The sequence below is a fragment of the Macrosteles quadrilineatus genome, unplaced genomic scaffold, assembly GCF_028750875.1.
Source record: "Macrosteles quadrilineatus isolate MER2022 unplaced genomic scaffold, UCM_ALF_1.0 Scaffold_9__3_contigs__length_116548681, whole genome shotgun sequence".
NCBI lineage: Eukaryota > Metazoa > Arthropoda > Insecta > Hemiptera > Cicadellidae > Macrosteles > Macrosteles quadrilineatus.
Window position 1 is genome coordinate 38,612,823 of NW_026542602.1, and position 18,868 is coordinate 38,631,690.

The following is an 18,868-nucleotide window of genomic DNA, read 5'->3' on the forward strand; positions in this document are numbered from 1 at the left end:
CTTCCACATTGAACAACGTTACAATGGAGATAAATCTGAAACAGAGCTGCAAAATCCTACAGCGTGGATTTGTCATTATAATCATCCTTTATGTTGCTCACACACGGCATCGTTTTCTAAAACAAATTTTATCAAAAAGTACATATTTTATATATATTTTTAAAAGGTTCGTATGAAAATTTTAACTATTTAGATCAGTGAGTGATTTGAATAATCGCCCATTGGGTTGAATCCGATGTAAGATAAAAATGAATGTGTCTTTTAGTGTAGTGAGCTCTAATGTCTTAGATAACAATTTAGATATTTACCGAGAAGATAAAACGAATGATACAAGTATTTGTGAATAGAGTTTGCTATGATCGTTTCTATATAATATACTAGAAGCTTTGGCCATTCTTTGCACTGCGGTATGACCTAATAATCATCAAAAATATTCTTTTTAACTGCTACACAAACTGTTGGCATTATCAATAGTCTAACTATAAGATTTTAATACTGTTTAATGAACAATCCATGGCATCATTATAGAAAAAGTAGTACCCTAAAGTTATATTACGTATTCTATCTGATTTTTCCAATTCGCGAAATTATTTTTTCCTATCTGGTTCTCTCGTGCACCATGTGCCACTGTTACATTTCTCCACAGGATTGTTTGTTTACCACATTGACCAGAGTGACCCCTGATAACTAACTGCCCAGCTCACTCAAGACTCAGCAGGGGAGAGCCAAGGCCATTACCACCCTGTGGCAAAACCCCGTCCATCTTCTGTTATGACTTTCCCCGTCTATCGTCCGATTGTAAGTGTGAACACGCTTTTATCAGAGATATTCGGCTAATAGTGTTTGAAAAGTAAAATATAAATTTTAGGTAGACAAACAGTACTCCCCCCTAACTATATCGACCTGATGTAGCTATTTTTTTTAAATTCAAATATAAGTTGTAAAATAGGCTACTTATAGAGTTAGCTACAGTTAAATTTGAATTTCCACTCTAATTATTAACTCTATATTAGGTTTATAATTTAAAAAATTATTTAGTTTACAACTAAACGTATCTATTATGAACATGAACATGCTCTGCCATAACTTGTTTAAACTTATTTATTGTTATTCCAAAATTGGTTACTACCTTAACGTGTCAGGCGTTCAAGGTTAGGCGTGTTACTGTTCATCTGTCAGTGGCTCATGTCAGTTAGTTTGTTTTATTAAACTTACGTGCCTACGTATTATACCAACCACACAATAAATCTACTTCCAAATAAGATTTTAAATAGTTTAAATTACATTTTCCTAACCTAACCACCCTAAGGTTAGTTTAGGTTATAATCATTAGGTGTGGTCGGTATAATACGTAAGTACCAAACTACAATTTTTATTACATCGAAATGGGATTCCTAAACCTATCAGTAGTCAACCGTTTCACATTGTAAGACTGTCTCAAGCAGTCAGTGATATGAGTGACAGCTGACACTACGACTGCGCCGTTGCACCAGTTACGGCGCATGCGCGTCAGGGAACTACTTTTTTCAACCGCGCAAGCTCGTGGGCCGGCAGGTCGCGTAGGTTTCTGATCTACTGCCGATATCTCAGCCAAATTTAAACTGCCCAAGGATCAGCATACGTAATGTTCCAGCTGTAAATTACGTCCAAGCGTAATATTTTACGCTGTTTATTTTGGGCAACGCGGATATGTGGCGCCCCGGGGAACCTATTATTTTAGAAGTTCACTCCTGTTTTATGGTTATTGGTGTTGCTTTCAACTTTGACGTGTTTTGGGATTTAATGAAGTATAAACTGTGGGATGTATTTAGAATGCTGTTGAATTACACTATAAGACTATAGTTTTAAATACAGGGCGTCAATTAAGTCTTAGGACGACTTTATAAAAAACAAAAAGAGATATCTCAACCAAATTTGGCATATCATTACTGGTAATAGTAAGCTACCTTTTTGTGTACATGATCGGATGTCACCTATGGGGAACGACGGCATATAGGGAGTAAGTTGAAAATATTAAAGGCAAGTTCCTCAGTTGTCCATTTGAGGTACAGTTTGCGGCATTCTTTTTAGTAAAACATTACCTTTAATCTGATGCACATATCAACCTATGCTTACATTTAATATTTCAACTTACTTTCTATAGGCTGTCTCCGATAGGCGAAATCCGATCACCATGTACACAAAATGCCCCCGCCGCAGCAAATCTGCAGACTAAGCCAATTAACATTTGCATATTTTGAAATTAAATGTATTTAAATATTATTAATCAACATTAAGTACCCAGGTTTGCTGCTACAGGGAGGGTACTGAAGTGGTCTTTAGTAAAATATTAATAGCTGAGTGTAAAATAATAAATTCACCAAGTTAAGTCAAAATATATCCATAAAGAAGCAGACTAGAACATGTTACAACATTCTCCATAATAATAATATGGGGATTTTAAATTTACAATTTTTAAATTTACTCCGTACAAAAACACTTGGATATACTAAATTATTTGTAATCTCTTTGAAATGGTCTAGAGATAAATTATATTTGTAAGTAAGTAGATTAGAAAAACTTAAATGTCTCTTGTTACCTACTTTGTAGTACAAAGAGTTGAACTTTACTTTAAAATTAAATACATTCATTGCATCTCCTCTTATAAACATAACTTTTCTGAACATTTTTTCATACGAAATTATTCTTAATCATGCGTGGTTTAGTGGTTCGTGTAAAAGAATATTTTTCTTCGATAAGTGCTGTTATCATGGTATATAGCCTACAAATTGATAAGAATAGTCTTATAGTGAATTCATAGAAGTGGGTACTTTTGCATTTAGGGATGTGCAATATGAATCTACATTTCATTTCTTCGTAGATCTTTGATTTCTAAAATTTAAAAGAAAAGTTTTATGAACAATGACAGCTGGGTTCAGTTTCGAATCTTCGAAACGAGACAAACTTTTCCCAGTAAAGAGTGCTACCTTCACTCTACTACATTCAAAGACACTTTGTTCACTCATCTTGTAGTCTCGTATTGTTCTCACTCTAGACCCAGCTACACACAGATGCGATACAGAGGTGTCTCCAAGCGGTTACAAGCGTGCACACATTAGCTGTGGTGACCTTACCACGAGATACAGCACTTAACGTACCATTGTCCTCTAAGTGCCGAGTGCTAAGTGGTCTTGCTGTACCGGACCACTCTGCACTTTACACTGGAACACGACACTTTTCCTGTGCGAATTAAACAAGAGCAAAATAAAGTCGGGCATGAGTATGATTCAAGTATAGATTAAACATATTCTTATGTAGATTTGACATTGTAACGCACAGTTTTAAGATAGGTTTAACGTATTGTGTCTAGTATGTTAAGAGTGCGTTTTTACATTTTCTTAGGCCTATTCATTTCTTCTAGATTAACTTCATTGTAAAAAAAGTAAAGTGCACACTTTCACCTTTCGCGGCTAACACTAGGGTAGATCTATATTGTCAAATGATTTTTAGAAGTCACATTAAGTATTTTAGGAGTTGAAGTTGAAGTCACTTTGTGATTTATGAAGTTTAAATTACGCCAATTTTTGTTGGATGTCTTCACCAATTTTTCATCCACAATTAGTAAAACCTACAGCATACACTACCACAAAAATACAACCACAACGACGCCCAAAATGTATAATCTATCCCATCGTAAACAAAATAATACCCGACCTATAACCAATATAAATTTACACCGGTTTTTTATACGGCCGGATCTGTCCACCTGCAGATATGAAACCGAATAGTTTAAAGAGGAAGCTGTGATGTGAATGGTGACTAATTCCGTTTATGTGGCTCATTTAAATGTTTAACACGTCCACGCGCCGCGTATTACCATATATAACTTGACTAATCCCTGAAGTGATGGTGTTATGCGGTGATAAGGTTACACATTATTTGAGCTTATCTGAAGTGTGGGAGTCTGTGCGTCCCACGTCCAGTCCAAGGTTCTGGTCGCTTCGTATGTCTGACCGGTTTAGTGACGAGGTGTGACAGTTTGAGGTTGTCCCTGGATATTGGGAATGTGTATTTTAAATATTTTTTCAATTTGTTTAAGACTCGTGGTCGTTTGAAAATTGTGTATTTGTGTATGTATGTGGTTCTTTGTGGGCAAGGTTGGTCGTTGGTACACGGTACTTCTGTACTGGAACCTCAGGTTCAAGTTTCACCTATCACAAATTAAAAATGATTGTGTAAAATGTAGACATCGCCAGAGTCAAAGTGTATAATCGACCTGTTAGGTCGCTAAAGACAAGGGGAACTGTATACTTAATAAAGACATAGTAACAAAATTCATAATTTTGTAGTATGAAATGCTGTACTTTGGAAGTCGATATAAATAAATTTGCGTATCAATCGAGAACCTTAAATATCTGTATCAAACGTGTACCATATGAAACTTGGTGTCAAAGTTTGAAAATTGATTTCGTTATTGAACCTACAAGATAACAAAACTAATTTTAAATTAGGCCTATTATACTTTTACAGAACTGATGAAAATGATTATAAACTCTTTTCAAAACCTTGGCATTACATAAATTAAATGTTAAGCCAAATTTAGATAGAGTTTATATATTAATTATCTAAATTATTTTTAACAAAATTGAGTAGTACTTATTTATTAGTATTATTAGTATTATATAGGGTAGTCTCTTATGTATTTGTAAAAATGTTTGCAGATATTATTCTTCAAACTAGAATTAAAAGTTCAATATTTGAAATATTTTCTTGTTTGTCGAATCAAATGTCGATGCCCCTTTTATCCTACATTTTGTTTTCCACGCCTCACAATGAGATTTAACACCCAAAAAACATAAAGTCTACCCCAAAACTTGTCAAATCAATGTAAATTTTACTGGAGTGCTAATATAGGACAAATAAATATTGAAAATCATAAAATAAATACAGCTATTTTTACCATCGTGCTTCACTTCCTAAAATCATGAAACTATTTCAAACTCTGAAACATAAACACAACACTCTCTAACTAGTGAATCAGCCAAAGCTTTACATGACGCCTCCGCGCCTTCAAGGCTGTAGTTAGTGTTCCAGTTCGCGGCTATTTTTCACCTCTCAAAGCGCAAGTAATTATCCAGTGGGAAGGTGAAGTCTCCATTAGGATTCCGGCCACAATCAGCGACCCGGCTGATTATACCAGAGGTGGGTCATCTGTCTACTACTGTTCTGGTAGCGAGGGTGTGCGTGCGTGAGTGTGTATGTGTGAGGGTACGATTGATGGTCCCGCCAAACGGTAACTGATAGCTGCGCCTAACGCCCGCGTTTTTCACCGATCCAGTTTTGATTTGTACCTGTAGGTTTTTTAACCTCCAAACTCCGGCATTCATAAGTTATAGAACCGTCTGTAGTTTGAGCTGATTATAGAGCAGCTGTTTTGTAAATCAGCTGTCGCAATAATTTGTGTTTTTATGCATAAGTGTATTTGAGGATGTTTAAGTTTGTTGTAAATCATATCATTGACTTTTTGTTGCCAAATTAATTTTGAGCTTCATTCAAACATAATTTGTCTTTGATATTTTCGGACGTTCCTTAATGGTATATGTAAAAAAATCAGTTGTACATTTTTCAATTTTACGTTTACTGTTTTGATATGAGTTTTCCAGATGGCATGAAACAACTCGAAACATTACATTAGAAGGAGCCACATTTTAAATGTATCACCTATATGCTGCTCTTATGTGCCCAGCCCTACAAGGTCTGCACATGAGATCCCTTGGTCTATCGACTGGAGAACTAGGGAAGAACATGTCACCATAGTCAAAGGGTCATGGTTCACAAAGGATCTGGGATTTGACGGAGAATGAGGACCTACAAATAAGGGTGCACAATCTGGCCCTCTATAAAAAAAAATAAAAAATAATTTGCTGCTCTTCCCATTACTTAGTTTTTTTAGGAACAAATTTGGCAGTCTTGGCGTTAGGTATTGTCCTTATGATGTCCCTACCGGGCAAAAACGACCATAAAAATCCAAAATCATCACTATATTTTGTTTGTATTCATCTTAACCAACAAAGATAAAAACGTTAAATCTTAAAATTGAAGAGACTCTTAACCGGATTTGACTTTCTTACCGTTGCACCGTATAACGCAGCTGATATATCGCCATCACTCATCCCACTCCCTCCAGAAACAATCAACTAGTTGGTGTCATTAGCACCATAAAGTAGCGCCTAACCCCGATATGCCGGGCTATTGTCTTCGCCTTCGTCTTTTGGCTAGCCTTTAGACACTTGACTTATTCCGCCTGTCTTTGTATGCAGACACGGTAAACATTTAATTAATTCAGCCGCACATCTAATTATCCTCTCGAGGCAGTAATCTACATTGCCGCGTTATGTCATGTTTCCCGCCAGTCGCCAGTCAGCTGTTTATTGAGGCGGTGGTTTTGGCGCGGTTTCCAGTGGCGGCTCACCTGTCCAGCGGGAATGTTGAAGCCGTCGTTATTTTTATATCTGCCGCCCATCCTTCCATCACAGCTGACTGACTGATGTGCAGGCGGGTATATTTGATCTCCGGATCTGAGGATTCCTCTGGGAGATGTCGAGAAAATAGTTTTCATGAGAAATTCTAACGTGTATAATTCTAACGCCCATTAAGTGTAGAATTACTAAGTTATAAAGAATGCTTAAAAAATTATAAATAAAATGTAGTTACTCTTTAGTATCATCCACACGTATCGGCAATAATATTGTGCGCAGTTGAAAGTCTACAAAACAGTTGACCGTGGCCAAATATGAGGAATGTAAGATGTTTTAAATTGAAATAGAAAGTAAAATTCTAACTTCTCTCAAACATAAATAATTGACACGTGATAAAACTTGAATAAGAAGTGAACTATGGAATCCAAAAAGACAACGGAAATTAGGTATTTTATAACATAATTTGAAATCTTGCTTGTAAAAATATGGAAATATAACATTTAATTAAGATTATTCTTTAATTTGGTATGGAAATATGTTTATCTACTTGATTTTAGTAAATCATATATTCTAAATAGAAAGTACTTGAACTCTTTTCGACTACTTTAATGCTCTAAAGCGTAGCAGCGATATGAAAGATTAGAAATTATAGTTTAACAACATAGTATTGTTTTAATTTTTGAATTAGAATTGGTTGCGAGATAGGTCTGAAATATTACAAACCATTGTTTATAACAAAGACAACGATCCTTAGAGTACTCTGTATTTGTTACCCGAAATTTAGAAAAATAGCAATCCGAATAGTAAAATTGTTCTAAATATAATGTGGAAATATGCTAAATGTTTAGCATGTCTCCAGTTACCTAACTGAGACACGAATGAGCCGGAAAAGCTGTTCACCGCATGTAGCCTACTTACCGGGTAATCGCTTTAGGTGTCCACCGGCTCTTATGTGGATCCTCTCTAAGGAGCTTTCGAGCAAACGTTTGCTAGCAATTGTTCAATGGGTTAAGCTCTTTTTGCCTAGAGGAAAATAGAGTCCGTCCTTTTATTTTATTTTAGGACTGAATTGATAAATGCACTTTTCATACTTTGGGGCACTCCCATATTGCTTTTTCAAAACACGGGCTTAGGTATTTGAGGCAGCCTATGAAAAATATATGTAAGAAATAAGTTTTCAAAAAAAGTGTACTAGAAAATTTCCAAAAATGAGTAGTATAATAAAAATAATTGTGTAATTTAAGGTTACAAACACTTGCGGGTTTGGCTTAGATTTATTGACTCATTACAGTACATTTCTAGTTCTAAAGTAAGTAATATTGATAGATTTATCTCTGTTTACAAAAATCTCCCAGTAATATGTATACTTATATGGTGGTAATGAGTGGGTATGTACTTAAAACAATTTGAATAGTTTATGAGGATACACTGATGCTAAAACAAGCTCTACTATTCACTTCATTGAAACATATTTAGCTGATGGACGGTTAGATGAGTAATAGCTCCTTAGGGTGTTATGCATTAGCTGAAATTTCGACCAACATAATGATTCGAGAGAAACCTTACATAGTTAAAGGTGTATCGTCGAACCCTCAACCGAAAATGCTTGCTTCGTAAATAGAACACCAGTTTGATCCTGAGAAAAGTCATTAGCTTTTAAATGGCTCGAAGCTGAACCAAGTTGTCTTTGATTGTTGAGCTTTTAAACTTTTAAAAGCAGCTTTTAAAAGTGGTCGTGACAAAAGTACAAGCCTATATTCAACAACACTGAACGAGTCATCTCACTCCATTCTACACTCAACCTACATTTATCAAAAATACGTATGGCGAACTACGTTATACGTAAAACATACTAATAAACCTACCAAAGTATTAGCTAAAAATACGTACACGGTTAAAGAGACTAAAATAAAAGAACTAACCTGCTACAAGCAACGTGGCGTTTCTACTGGTAGCAGAGCCGGCGACGTTCCTCGCGACGCACCAGTACACTCCGCCATCCTGTTCCTTCTTGCCGTGGACGACCCTCAGGAAGAACAGCGAGCCCGCGGGCAGGATGACCCTGTGGCTCTTGGTGTCCGTGTCCAACAGCTGACCGTCCTTCCACCACTCGATGGAAGGCTCCGGCTTGCCCTCCGCCTTGCAGTTGAGCGTCACAGGGTCGTTCTTGGGCACTATGATGTCTGAGGGGTGCTCGGTGATGCGGGGCGACCGAAACTGCCCTGTAAAAAGAGATGGCGTTAGTGGTGGTTGGGTTGTTGTGGTGAAAACAGATTAGATTATTCAGCGGTTTGGTGTGTGTGTATTCCGTTTGAAAAGGAATGTCAACAGACATTCAGGGAAAAAATATGAAACGCTTGAAATATTTGTGGATGGATGGACTGAGTTTGATCCTGTATCACATTAAAGTAAGAGATTGTTAACACTCCACTAGCATGTCATTTACTACAACAACAACAAACTACTTTACTAACTACTTTAATAGTCAGCCATATATTGGTGAGCTATTAGATCAAACGAAGATAGAGTTCTAATGAATCCTTAGATTAACCTGTTTTACATTACTATAAACCTATAACTGAAAAAAATATATCAGTTGAAGTAAGATTAGGAAATACCTAATTTTTTTAAACGAATTATTTACATCTATAAACACGGAAAAGGATAAGGTTAAGAATTATCAGTGAACATCTCATCCACTATAAACACTTATAAAATTTGCTAGTTAATGGTTTAGGTCACGAAATCTTTAGTCATCTTTGACTGACATCTTTGAAACTAAGTTTAAAGTAACTATTCTGGACTCGGTTATTGCCTTATTTACCTATCAAACAGATTATACGCAGTTCTGTGTAAACATCAGTTACTCCTGATGGCACAAAGAATGTTTTCCACAAGGTCAAAAAAGGTAAGTGAGCGAACAATAATGACGTTGAAATGTCACCTTTCGACAAAATTACATTACAGCAATAAACAGTAAAAATCTTGACGACAGCCAAAAATCAAAATACTATCTCTCATCGTTCACCGTTATAACTAATCCAGATCCAAAAATAGACTGGAATCAGTTAGCTAAAGATAGGTTTCACAGTTACAGTTACGACCGGTGTCTACTTCTGGTCTTATCTCGGTGCTAGAGGCAGAGCTAGATATTATTTAATCATATGGTTTACCAGGCTGATATGAGGATTACTACACTACGGTACCGCGGGCGCTCGGCCACCAACGCCATAAAGACGCCATAAAGTCGGACCCGCCCCGCCATTAAGATATTAGCCGCCACGGAAGCGCCTTTCAATTCTCTCTCGGACCTTCCTCCGAGGATTATAACTGGTTTATCGTGCAGTATGGTGAGTCGGCGAATTTTAGAAGTGTCTACAACTCCAAAAGTTTTTGTACAATTTTCGTTTTTGGTAATAGGAAAAACAAATTGATGAACGGTAAGGACGTTTGAAATGTCAATCGATTTAGTTTTTACACAATGTGATAATTTATTTCCATCTTGGTATGCAATCCTATAACTTTGATGGTGACCATTGAGAAAGATGAAAATAAAGTTTTGAATTCAAAATGTCTTTTGATACTATTCCTGAATTAAAAGTAATACAAAGTAGATCAAATGTTGAAGGATTTCAACTATCTATCCTAACTAGTCACTTATTTTTAGGGATTGAAACATTGTTGTTTGGTGTAACTAGTCACTCAGCAGCGACGATCTTCAAAATATCTGTAAACAAGGTAATTGTGCGTAATTTTAACTTGTTGGAAGTTTGTTTCCACATATTTGTTGTGCATAGAACAAGATTTTCTATTGTTGACGTGTAATTTAGTTAGCTAACAGTACTTATATCTCACCGTGTAGGTCAAATCAAGAAGAAATAACAATTTTAATGAAAAATAAATATGAAACAGTGTATAAGTAGGTGTTTCCTCGTTTAATATACTGTATGTTACTGAAATATCAATATAATTATTTTACTAATAAAGCTATAAATATCCCCAATCTCAAACATTTCTTAAATTATATAGCTGAAGATGCTGTTGAGTTAAGTAGGGTTTACTCTTTTTGTAATATTGTCAGTTATGGAAGAGGCTCATTTCTGATTCGATTTCTACTGAACGAGTAAAATTACGAGTAGGCCTACGTATTGAACGTATGAACAAGTACGTATTGAAGTAAAATTATTAACATGGCCCCGGTGATAAAGCACAATTTATAGCAGGCCTACATTAGTAGGGATATTCGGTATGAATGTCGAAAAAACGTTTTTTTTTTATTTAAAGGCATTTTTGGTACTGTTAAGGTCCAATTTCTTAAAATAACCCGTTCTATAGCCCGTAAAAACGTTTGTGAAACAAATATTTACCCTAGTTCCATATTGTAATGGCCATTTGTTAACAAAAATTGTACTTCAGACCCGTAAGAATGCCTTTTTTGGTCAATTTTACACTTCAATGATTTTGACCACAATTCATTGTTGTTAATAAAACAATCAAACATAGTTTAAACTTAATTCATTATACCTACTTCACAAAACTTTTATGGACGTCCAAAGATTTAATCACCAAAGCTGGAATTCAAAATTATTTCACTTCCATACACTCCCACAGTTCTAGGACTTTCTAGAAATCCACAAGCCTCGCAAAACACAACTTTATCCACATTCCACAACAATAGCGCCGGTTTCACGCACGTGCCCACACATCTCCACGCCGCGGTTTCACACGAAGGTGTTAAACGTGTAAAACGTGTTAATGAGTACAAACACTTTACTGCGAGGAGCGGCTAGACTGAGAACACTCGTTATAGTGCAATAAATATTCATATGCATGTGTGCATTGATATACTGGACAGATGAATGTGTGACACCGTTATAGACTATGATGTAGACAGTGATGTAGGGCGTGGTTTGCATGGGATTGTGTTTAACGTGTAATGTTTTCATTTATTTACCTTTCATGTGTATGTGCAGTGAGAATGATTGTTATGCGTCATCGTTAGTTATGCTAATGATAAATTTTTAGTTTTGTAGGAATTACATTTTTTTTTGTCGGATTCTTTTGTTTGTAAACTTTTACTGAAAATACCAGGGAAAATTTAATTCCAGTGGTATATCTGTTAGAAAATATTTACATAAGTATAGTTGACATGATCACGGAAACTAATAAATTTTGTATGTGGGTACAAGTACATAGATTTTTCTCATATTTTTAAACAAAATGTCTGAGAATTGGGGTAAATTACTACTATTTCATCAATATATGGTTTTCTACAGTGGCATTTCTAACATTTTATATTCGTACTATGTTTAAGTATGCTATCATTGATTATATAGTATCAAATGTCTAATGATAAAATTGTCATTGAATTTGATTTTGGAGAAGATATCTTTTTTACGGTAAAAATAGGCCGGAGTAAACGTATTCTAATTTATGGGTTTTCCTTCAGTTCATGATTTGAAAGGTAGTATGAGGATATTAACATGTACTCTATGTTATTTTCCCTCAACATTTTACTAACTTGTCAGCAAATAAAACAACAGAATGAATGTTACCAAGATGCTCAACATTTTTCTGGAGAGGATCTTTTACTCTTTTACAAGTGCCTAACCACTCATTCACAAACGTCAAAGTACTCTCATTATACAAAACCTAATCAATTGCACTATGCGTGACTAGGTGATCCAGCAAAGCCTATGTTACTGACACCTTTAGAACCTCTATAGACAAACATATCATCCTTGGCAGTTGTTTTGCTCAAGTTTTTGTAGCGGTCGCAATTCTAGACCTGGCTGTAACCGCAGAAGTAGCTTCACTTCTCCGTGATGTAACTCTACGCTGAAGGTTTGACAGGAAAAAACAAGTTTTAATCGTGGTATCTTGGGTCCCATAAACATTGATACACATTGATCGTCTATATAAATTACTGCAAATCAACCTGTATCAGTATAACACGTGTTTTATTACTGATTGTAAATGGAAAAGGTCTAAACACGATTAAATGCTATATTCATATGTATACCGTAAAGAGATGGTATACATAACTGTTGTAGGTACGGGGGGACTGATGTCGATTGGACATCCAGGTATCTTTTAGATAACTCGGATCACATGGTGTCCTTAGTTAAATATTTGGCTACCGAATGTTGTAGGAAACACGTTTTTATATTGCAACTACAATCATAAATCACCTATCATAATTTTTGCATTAAGTTCCATCGTACGCATCCTAAGAACATTTTAAATGTGTTCAGTATAAAAGTAGTCCTCCATTTGGTGGTTATTTCCCAACAGCTGTTTATTTTACTTTTATCAACACTCAATTAATTGTCCAAAGGTTTCATTCATCCAAGAGTATACGAAATGGCTGGAGACAGCGAAGTTATTATTAAGTTATTGTAAATGTATCCAGCCAACATCCATAAACATATGGCGCTGACTGGTGAATTTCACGGCAATAAGACAATCTTTACAGCCGTTGAGATGTAATTACGGGTTGGACAACCCACGTGCAACTCGCTGTTGTATAAATATGCAAGTTGGCTCTCGTAATGAATGCAGGTATGCAGTGTTTTAGTAAATACAAACTAAAACAAAAACTATTTTATTATTCATAGAGTCGATAATAACAAAATACTACGCTAGTTCCTCTAAACAGGACAAATACACCTACATATTTCAGTAAAACACTGAACTAATATATGGAATAATCTATTCACAGGGTTATACACGAATATAATTATCAATTTTAGGGTCTGTTTCCAAGGCTAAGGGATATTTGAAATGTTTTGTAATTACCTACAAAAATCTATAATGGCAAAACATTATACCACCTTTGATAACGATAGCATTGTTATTTTTCCTGTATTCACATGCAAAATTGGATTGAAACCCACAGAAAGATTTAAAATCATATATTCTTTGATTGAAGCACAATTTTAGCTCACTCTTCACTATCTTTTTACTGTTTTACAAATTTACTACTAGTTTCCCGATGACGATTAATTTAAAACGGTCAGTGTGAATGTAATATATAACTCCTGCTATTAAACATCACTACTGATGAGTACTATAAAGGCCACTAGATTGAAAACACTTGGGAAGATTTATCACCGTTGTAGTAATATTACTCGTCGGCGAAAGATTAATGTTGTAGAAATGCGCAGCTGAATATATAAATCTTGAGTAATTGAACTTGAACGGGATAAAACTTTTGCAGAAGGGGGGATTTGCTGCAAAGTTTTTGATTAATAATATTTGTAATTGGGGTTTTGGAATTTAGGATACAAAACTTAGAATGAAAAAGAGAACCACGAAGTAAAGTACACGAAAGCACTCACTTTGAACGTCTGACTACTATTCTTACCAAATTTAGATTGATTATTTTTTATGCGATAAAAAACCTGTAGGATGTAATGCAAATTTGGCAACGGCGAGGAATTAGATGCAAACTATGTTAACACCAAAGTTTGGGAAGTGGCTAATCAAATGTAAAACGAGCTGGAAAATTAAGCTGTTCGCCCACCAACCGATGCTATCTAGTGTGACACCTTCTTGGTAAAACCTACAGGCGCGGGTTTTAAATTTATACTACCCAGAAAACTTTCTGAAAGTTTCAGTGTTAAAAATTCAAGTATTTAAGAACCACGTGATTCCCAAAGATGTGTTTTGTAAGCTTCGAAATTGTTTTGTAAGCTTCGAAATTTTAGGTGTCTTTGTGGTTAAGCTACAATGATATTTTTCATAGATAAAAAGCCCTAACTTCCCGTCATAGAAGAGTTTGGATTTGTGTGGTGATCTGACAGTGAAGTTTTCGAACAGTATTTTCTGAGTCACTGCATTGGTGGGCACAACAAGTAACCACCCACAACCAGTCGACCAGTTTTTGTCGATATTTAAAACATAGAATCGGTTCACTGAAAAAGTACGCTATAACATATCAATTTCTGATGTACACACCTACTGTTAAATTATGTTTAAATAAATTTAATATGCTTAATGATATTTGTAGCATATTTTGTACCACATAACTATCACAGAATTAAATCCTAATACAGTGGTCTAAATGGAGTACTTCAGCTGGTCCATAATGGAATATCTATTTTGCGAAGTCGATGGCATATACGGCTTGTTTTTGCGTCATACGGTGTGTTTTAAAACGCAAATTACAAGTACCATAAGACACTTTATTACGACAAAACCAGCTCATATGTTGCAAAAGTTCTTTTCGGTCATTTGGGTTGCGTTTAAAACACCCAGTATCAGGATATTAGGATTTTATGTATTAAAGTTAGAAACTGATGCACAAATTATTATATCATCACCCAATTCTCAGGATTTATGAATTAGACAGCCTTCCCGCCATTTCCGATCCCAATAAAATAAACTTTCCCGCCCAAATGATGTGTACCAGGAGGTGGTGTTCGTTTATATCAGGTGGTATTTTGGGCAATCTGTAAACTTCTTCATCATGGAGCCAGTATGATTATAACTTACTTTCTGACTAGTTTTTTTGCCTCTATTACTAAATTTGTTTCTTCGTTGAATTCTTTCAAATGAAATGAACTAATACCGGTATTCGTGCAAATTTCTACGTACGAGCTGATGAATATTCAAAATAGAAAAGTATTGTGGGATATGATTGAAGACAAAAAAAATAAAGAGGTTAATAAAAGACATCAAGCAGTAGGCCAAAAAAAGATGAAAAATATCAAACTTCACAACTGTGTTATTATTTTATGTGAATGATCGTTGTATAGAGGAAGACTTTCCCATAACCAGATGTTTGATCTATGATCAGCTAACAGTTTTATAAAAGAAAACATTACAAATGTTTGACATTTTAGACGTTAAAAATCATATACGTATACATACAAAGAATAGGCATAAAAACATTATGTCGGTTAGTTAGTTCTGTACATCAAATTCCCCACCAGCTGTAAAAGTCGTAAGGGATTCAACAGTAGGCGGACGAAGAGGATTATGGGAGATTTACGGACAAATCCATTTAACAGTCTATTACACAACAACAATGGATCTAACGAAACAGTAACAGGCTACATTAGGCTGTGTCTAACTACCCTGACTACCAAGTGAGGTGGGCAGTCATTGTTCTTGACCTTGACTTTAGTAAGCTGAGTCACTAAAAGTTGGTAAATAGTTAATTTATTGAAAAATTGTCTAACTGTTTATTGCAACACTTTTTGACCACTATTGTAGTTTGTCGGTTATATTTATCGTGGTTGTGGATAAGTATTTTAGGAATATTATTCAATGAAAATGTATAGAATGTTTTCTCTTAACTAGGAATACTGTATTGTTATAGCAAGGATAACACTTTTTAGTCTCTTTATTGGTACTTTTGTATTCATTAAAGTTTCAGTACGGCTGGTAAAAAATGATAGGTAAAAAATTATGTCGAATATAATTGTTTTGTCAGGTAAAAATATTAAAATTTTCGATAAAAAAACTATTTGCAACTTTAAGTTGAGTTTTTTCAGCACAAAATAATGTAATTTGCCATGACAAATATATTGCACATAATGCATTCTATGGTGATCTATACATTCAAGGAGGTATTTGTGTGTTATCACTGGCATTGTGAATGAAAGTAACTTAAATTAATTTAAAGAATATTGGTCCCAGATGTGAGAATAAGACAGGAATCGAACCTATCGTCCCTGCAACGAAATCCCAGACATTGACCGATAGGTTAGCAACCAATCATAGGATTTTTAACTATAGCAGTTTAGGTTGATTTTGTGCTCTTTGTAATGTTTCTTGGTAAAAACTAAATATTTTTTTTAAGTATAACTTACAAAACACGACCATTCACGATGTCGCATTAGTTTCAAATTGGTCCAGGAAACTGTGAAGTTATTGCTCGATATTTATGGTGGTCATGTTTGTGGTGTCTGGGACACTGTGGTTGCCAAACGGTGGTGTTCGTGGTGAGGGGCCGTTAAATCAACGGGTATTTTTACAGATAAAACTATAAACTAGATTTTTCGCAGCATCTTAGCACACTACTAAAAATAGAAGTGAACGAGTATAAATACAGCTTTTAACTTAATTCCATCTAACGTACCTGTAGTTGCATCACACAGAAAAATGTAAAAAAATTTGACAGCCAAATTTATACTCATAAGGAAATAAACGTAAACGCATAATAATTTAAAATAATGTTTTTTTAAACAATTACATAGTTTAAAATTTTTTTTTAATAATTTGTATACGTTTTGTTTGTACTTTTATCAGATTTAACACCTTTCAGTTATTGCTTTTGGTTCGTCACATCTTTAAATAATTAAAGAGACAATCTTCTTTGAAGGAAACTCAAAAGGGGTACTTTTATGGCTTTCACTTGGCAACATTGGAATAAGTCCTGCTCAGCTGTTGAATCATCATTGTTGTCTTTATAACCTCAAAAATACGATGGTGGCAAGTCCAGCATTGGTTTTTTACTCACTAAAGATGAACAACCAGTAAACGCATTGAAACTTTATGTCATTAGTGATACAGCTCTATTCGTATCCGGTTTAAGAAGTTCTCTTGTTACAATTTGATAAATCTTACACAATTATCTTGGAAAGGGAAAACTCATTGACAAAAACTGTTTTCCTCTTGACCTGCAGTTTTATTTAATTATCGAATGACCCTCATAGTTCAACACTTTACCAAAGTAGTTAGAAGGTGTCGACAACAATGACAAATGACGACTCTTCAGTAGAAACCATCCATCATAGTTACCAGCAGTGGTTTTGTCATTGTCTGCGTAATGGTTATCAAATTTAGATTACTGTAATTTATACTCATTAAGTTTTTATTATCACGGAAGAAAATCTATTTACTTTTTTTTAGAAGAACCCGAGGTAGGAAAGCTTTCATTTGTGTTGTATTACCTGAACGTTTGATTTATACGTTCGTAAAATACGATTTTAGTAACTTTTTAACTATACAAATACCATTCATAGGTAAATTTAATTGTTGAATATGAATGTTCTCCTATAATTCCTAAAGAACGCACGGCAAGAATTGTCGAATTAAAAAAATTTTAAAACATTGTCCAATTTTTTGTCTACACATCATTTACCTAATTTATATAAAAACTCAATTCCCAAATTCTTTTACAATAATTACGGACAGTGTTACAAAAGAAACCAATTCAACCCATGCAAGGAATTTATTATACTTGTAGTCGAATAAGTGTTTTAGCCAGTGAGCTAATAATATATTTAACCGTCAGATGAGTGCAATCATTGAGCAACCGGCTGATTATTTGATCCGAGCAATAATCTAGTTCACATAAAAACTGGTCCAGCTGATTTAGAGCTCAGGATTGATATTACATCTTATCTTGATAGCTGTAACTTTGTTATACCTAATGAACCCACAACCCGAAAAAACGGGAAGCCTTTGATTAAGTACGTGGCTCGTTCTGAGGCGCCGACCATTCATAATTAGTCCCACGCAGTATTTACATATTTTGGGAGTCATTTAGACCTCTTGAAGAAATATTTTTTCGTCTTTAAAAATGTGTAGTAGTATCAAACGTTAGTCTTAGGCAAACGTCATGATTTTTTAAAAATTGAAAAATCTTTAATTTAAAACATGTTGTGATGCGATACATAACAAATACCTAATTCTACAAGATCTATGATAAAACATTTCGACAAACACACAATACTGTACTACGAAGTGCTGTTTCTTACTACCAATTAGCCAATGAGAAAAAGTGACCACAGTGATGTAAGACATTCCTTACAAGGTAATTTAGTAGTTACTGTAATGATTATCTTTGTCACGGCTATAGTTTTGTTTTCAGAACCAGCAATCTCCACTTTTTTAATGGATGTTGATTTTGTTTGATATAATATCGTTATGTATTATGTTTTATAACAGCTTAGTATGAAATAAAAGAACATCATTGTTAATTTTCAATGTTATTGGTCATTGATTTTCTTAAAATGACATATGGAATTAGTACTTGATTGTTATGCTTGTAGAGTCATAAACAATATTGAAGCGTGGGACTTACTTTATATGAATGCCTTGGTCTGTAATTGACTGTCGTTACTAATAACAATAATCACAACAAAATACCTGAGTTAAGGAAAACAATTGGTCATCGAACTACAGCAGAAAATCATAGACAACCCCCAACGTGCTTACTGTTCGTTGTAATATAACAACTACGTCAAAAAATTACGTATTTGGAAACTGACTTAGAATTAGAAAATGTTTAGCTAAATCTCACAAATAAGTACACGAACGTCTCTCTGTCTTTAGTCAAAGTGACGACTCTGTCATTAGAGGAAAACTGTTTAAACATCAAAACATCTCCTGAACAAATGTCACTAAGTGACTATAAAACCGACACTTCTGTTTGAGACTAAAATTATGTCTAGGTC

General features: G+C 34.7%; 1 protein-coding gene across 2 annotated transcripts in view; it reads right to left on the reverse strand.

The window, feature by feature from the left end:
• LOC129002386 (roundabout homolog 2-like) overlaps nt 1-18,868 on the reverse strand; it is a 339,513-nt gene that overhangs the window by 101,259 nt on the left and 219,386 nt on the right. For both annotated transcript variants that reach the window (XM_054430135.1, XM_054430134.1), the window contains exon 3: nt 8,381-8,680. In XM_054430135.1, coding sequence (XP_054286110.1) covers nt 8,381-8,680 — 300 coding nt within the window. The remainder of the gene's footprint in view (nt 1-8,380; nt 8,681-18,868) is intronic.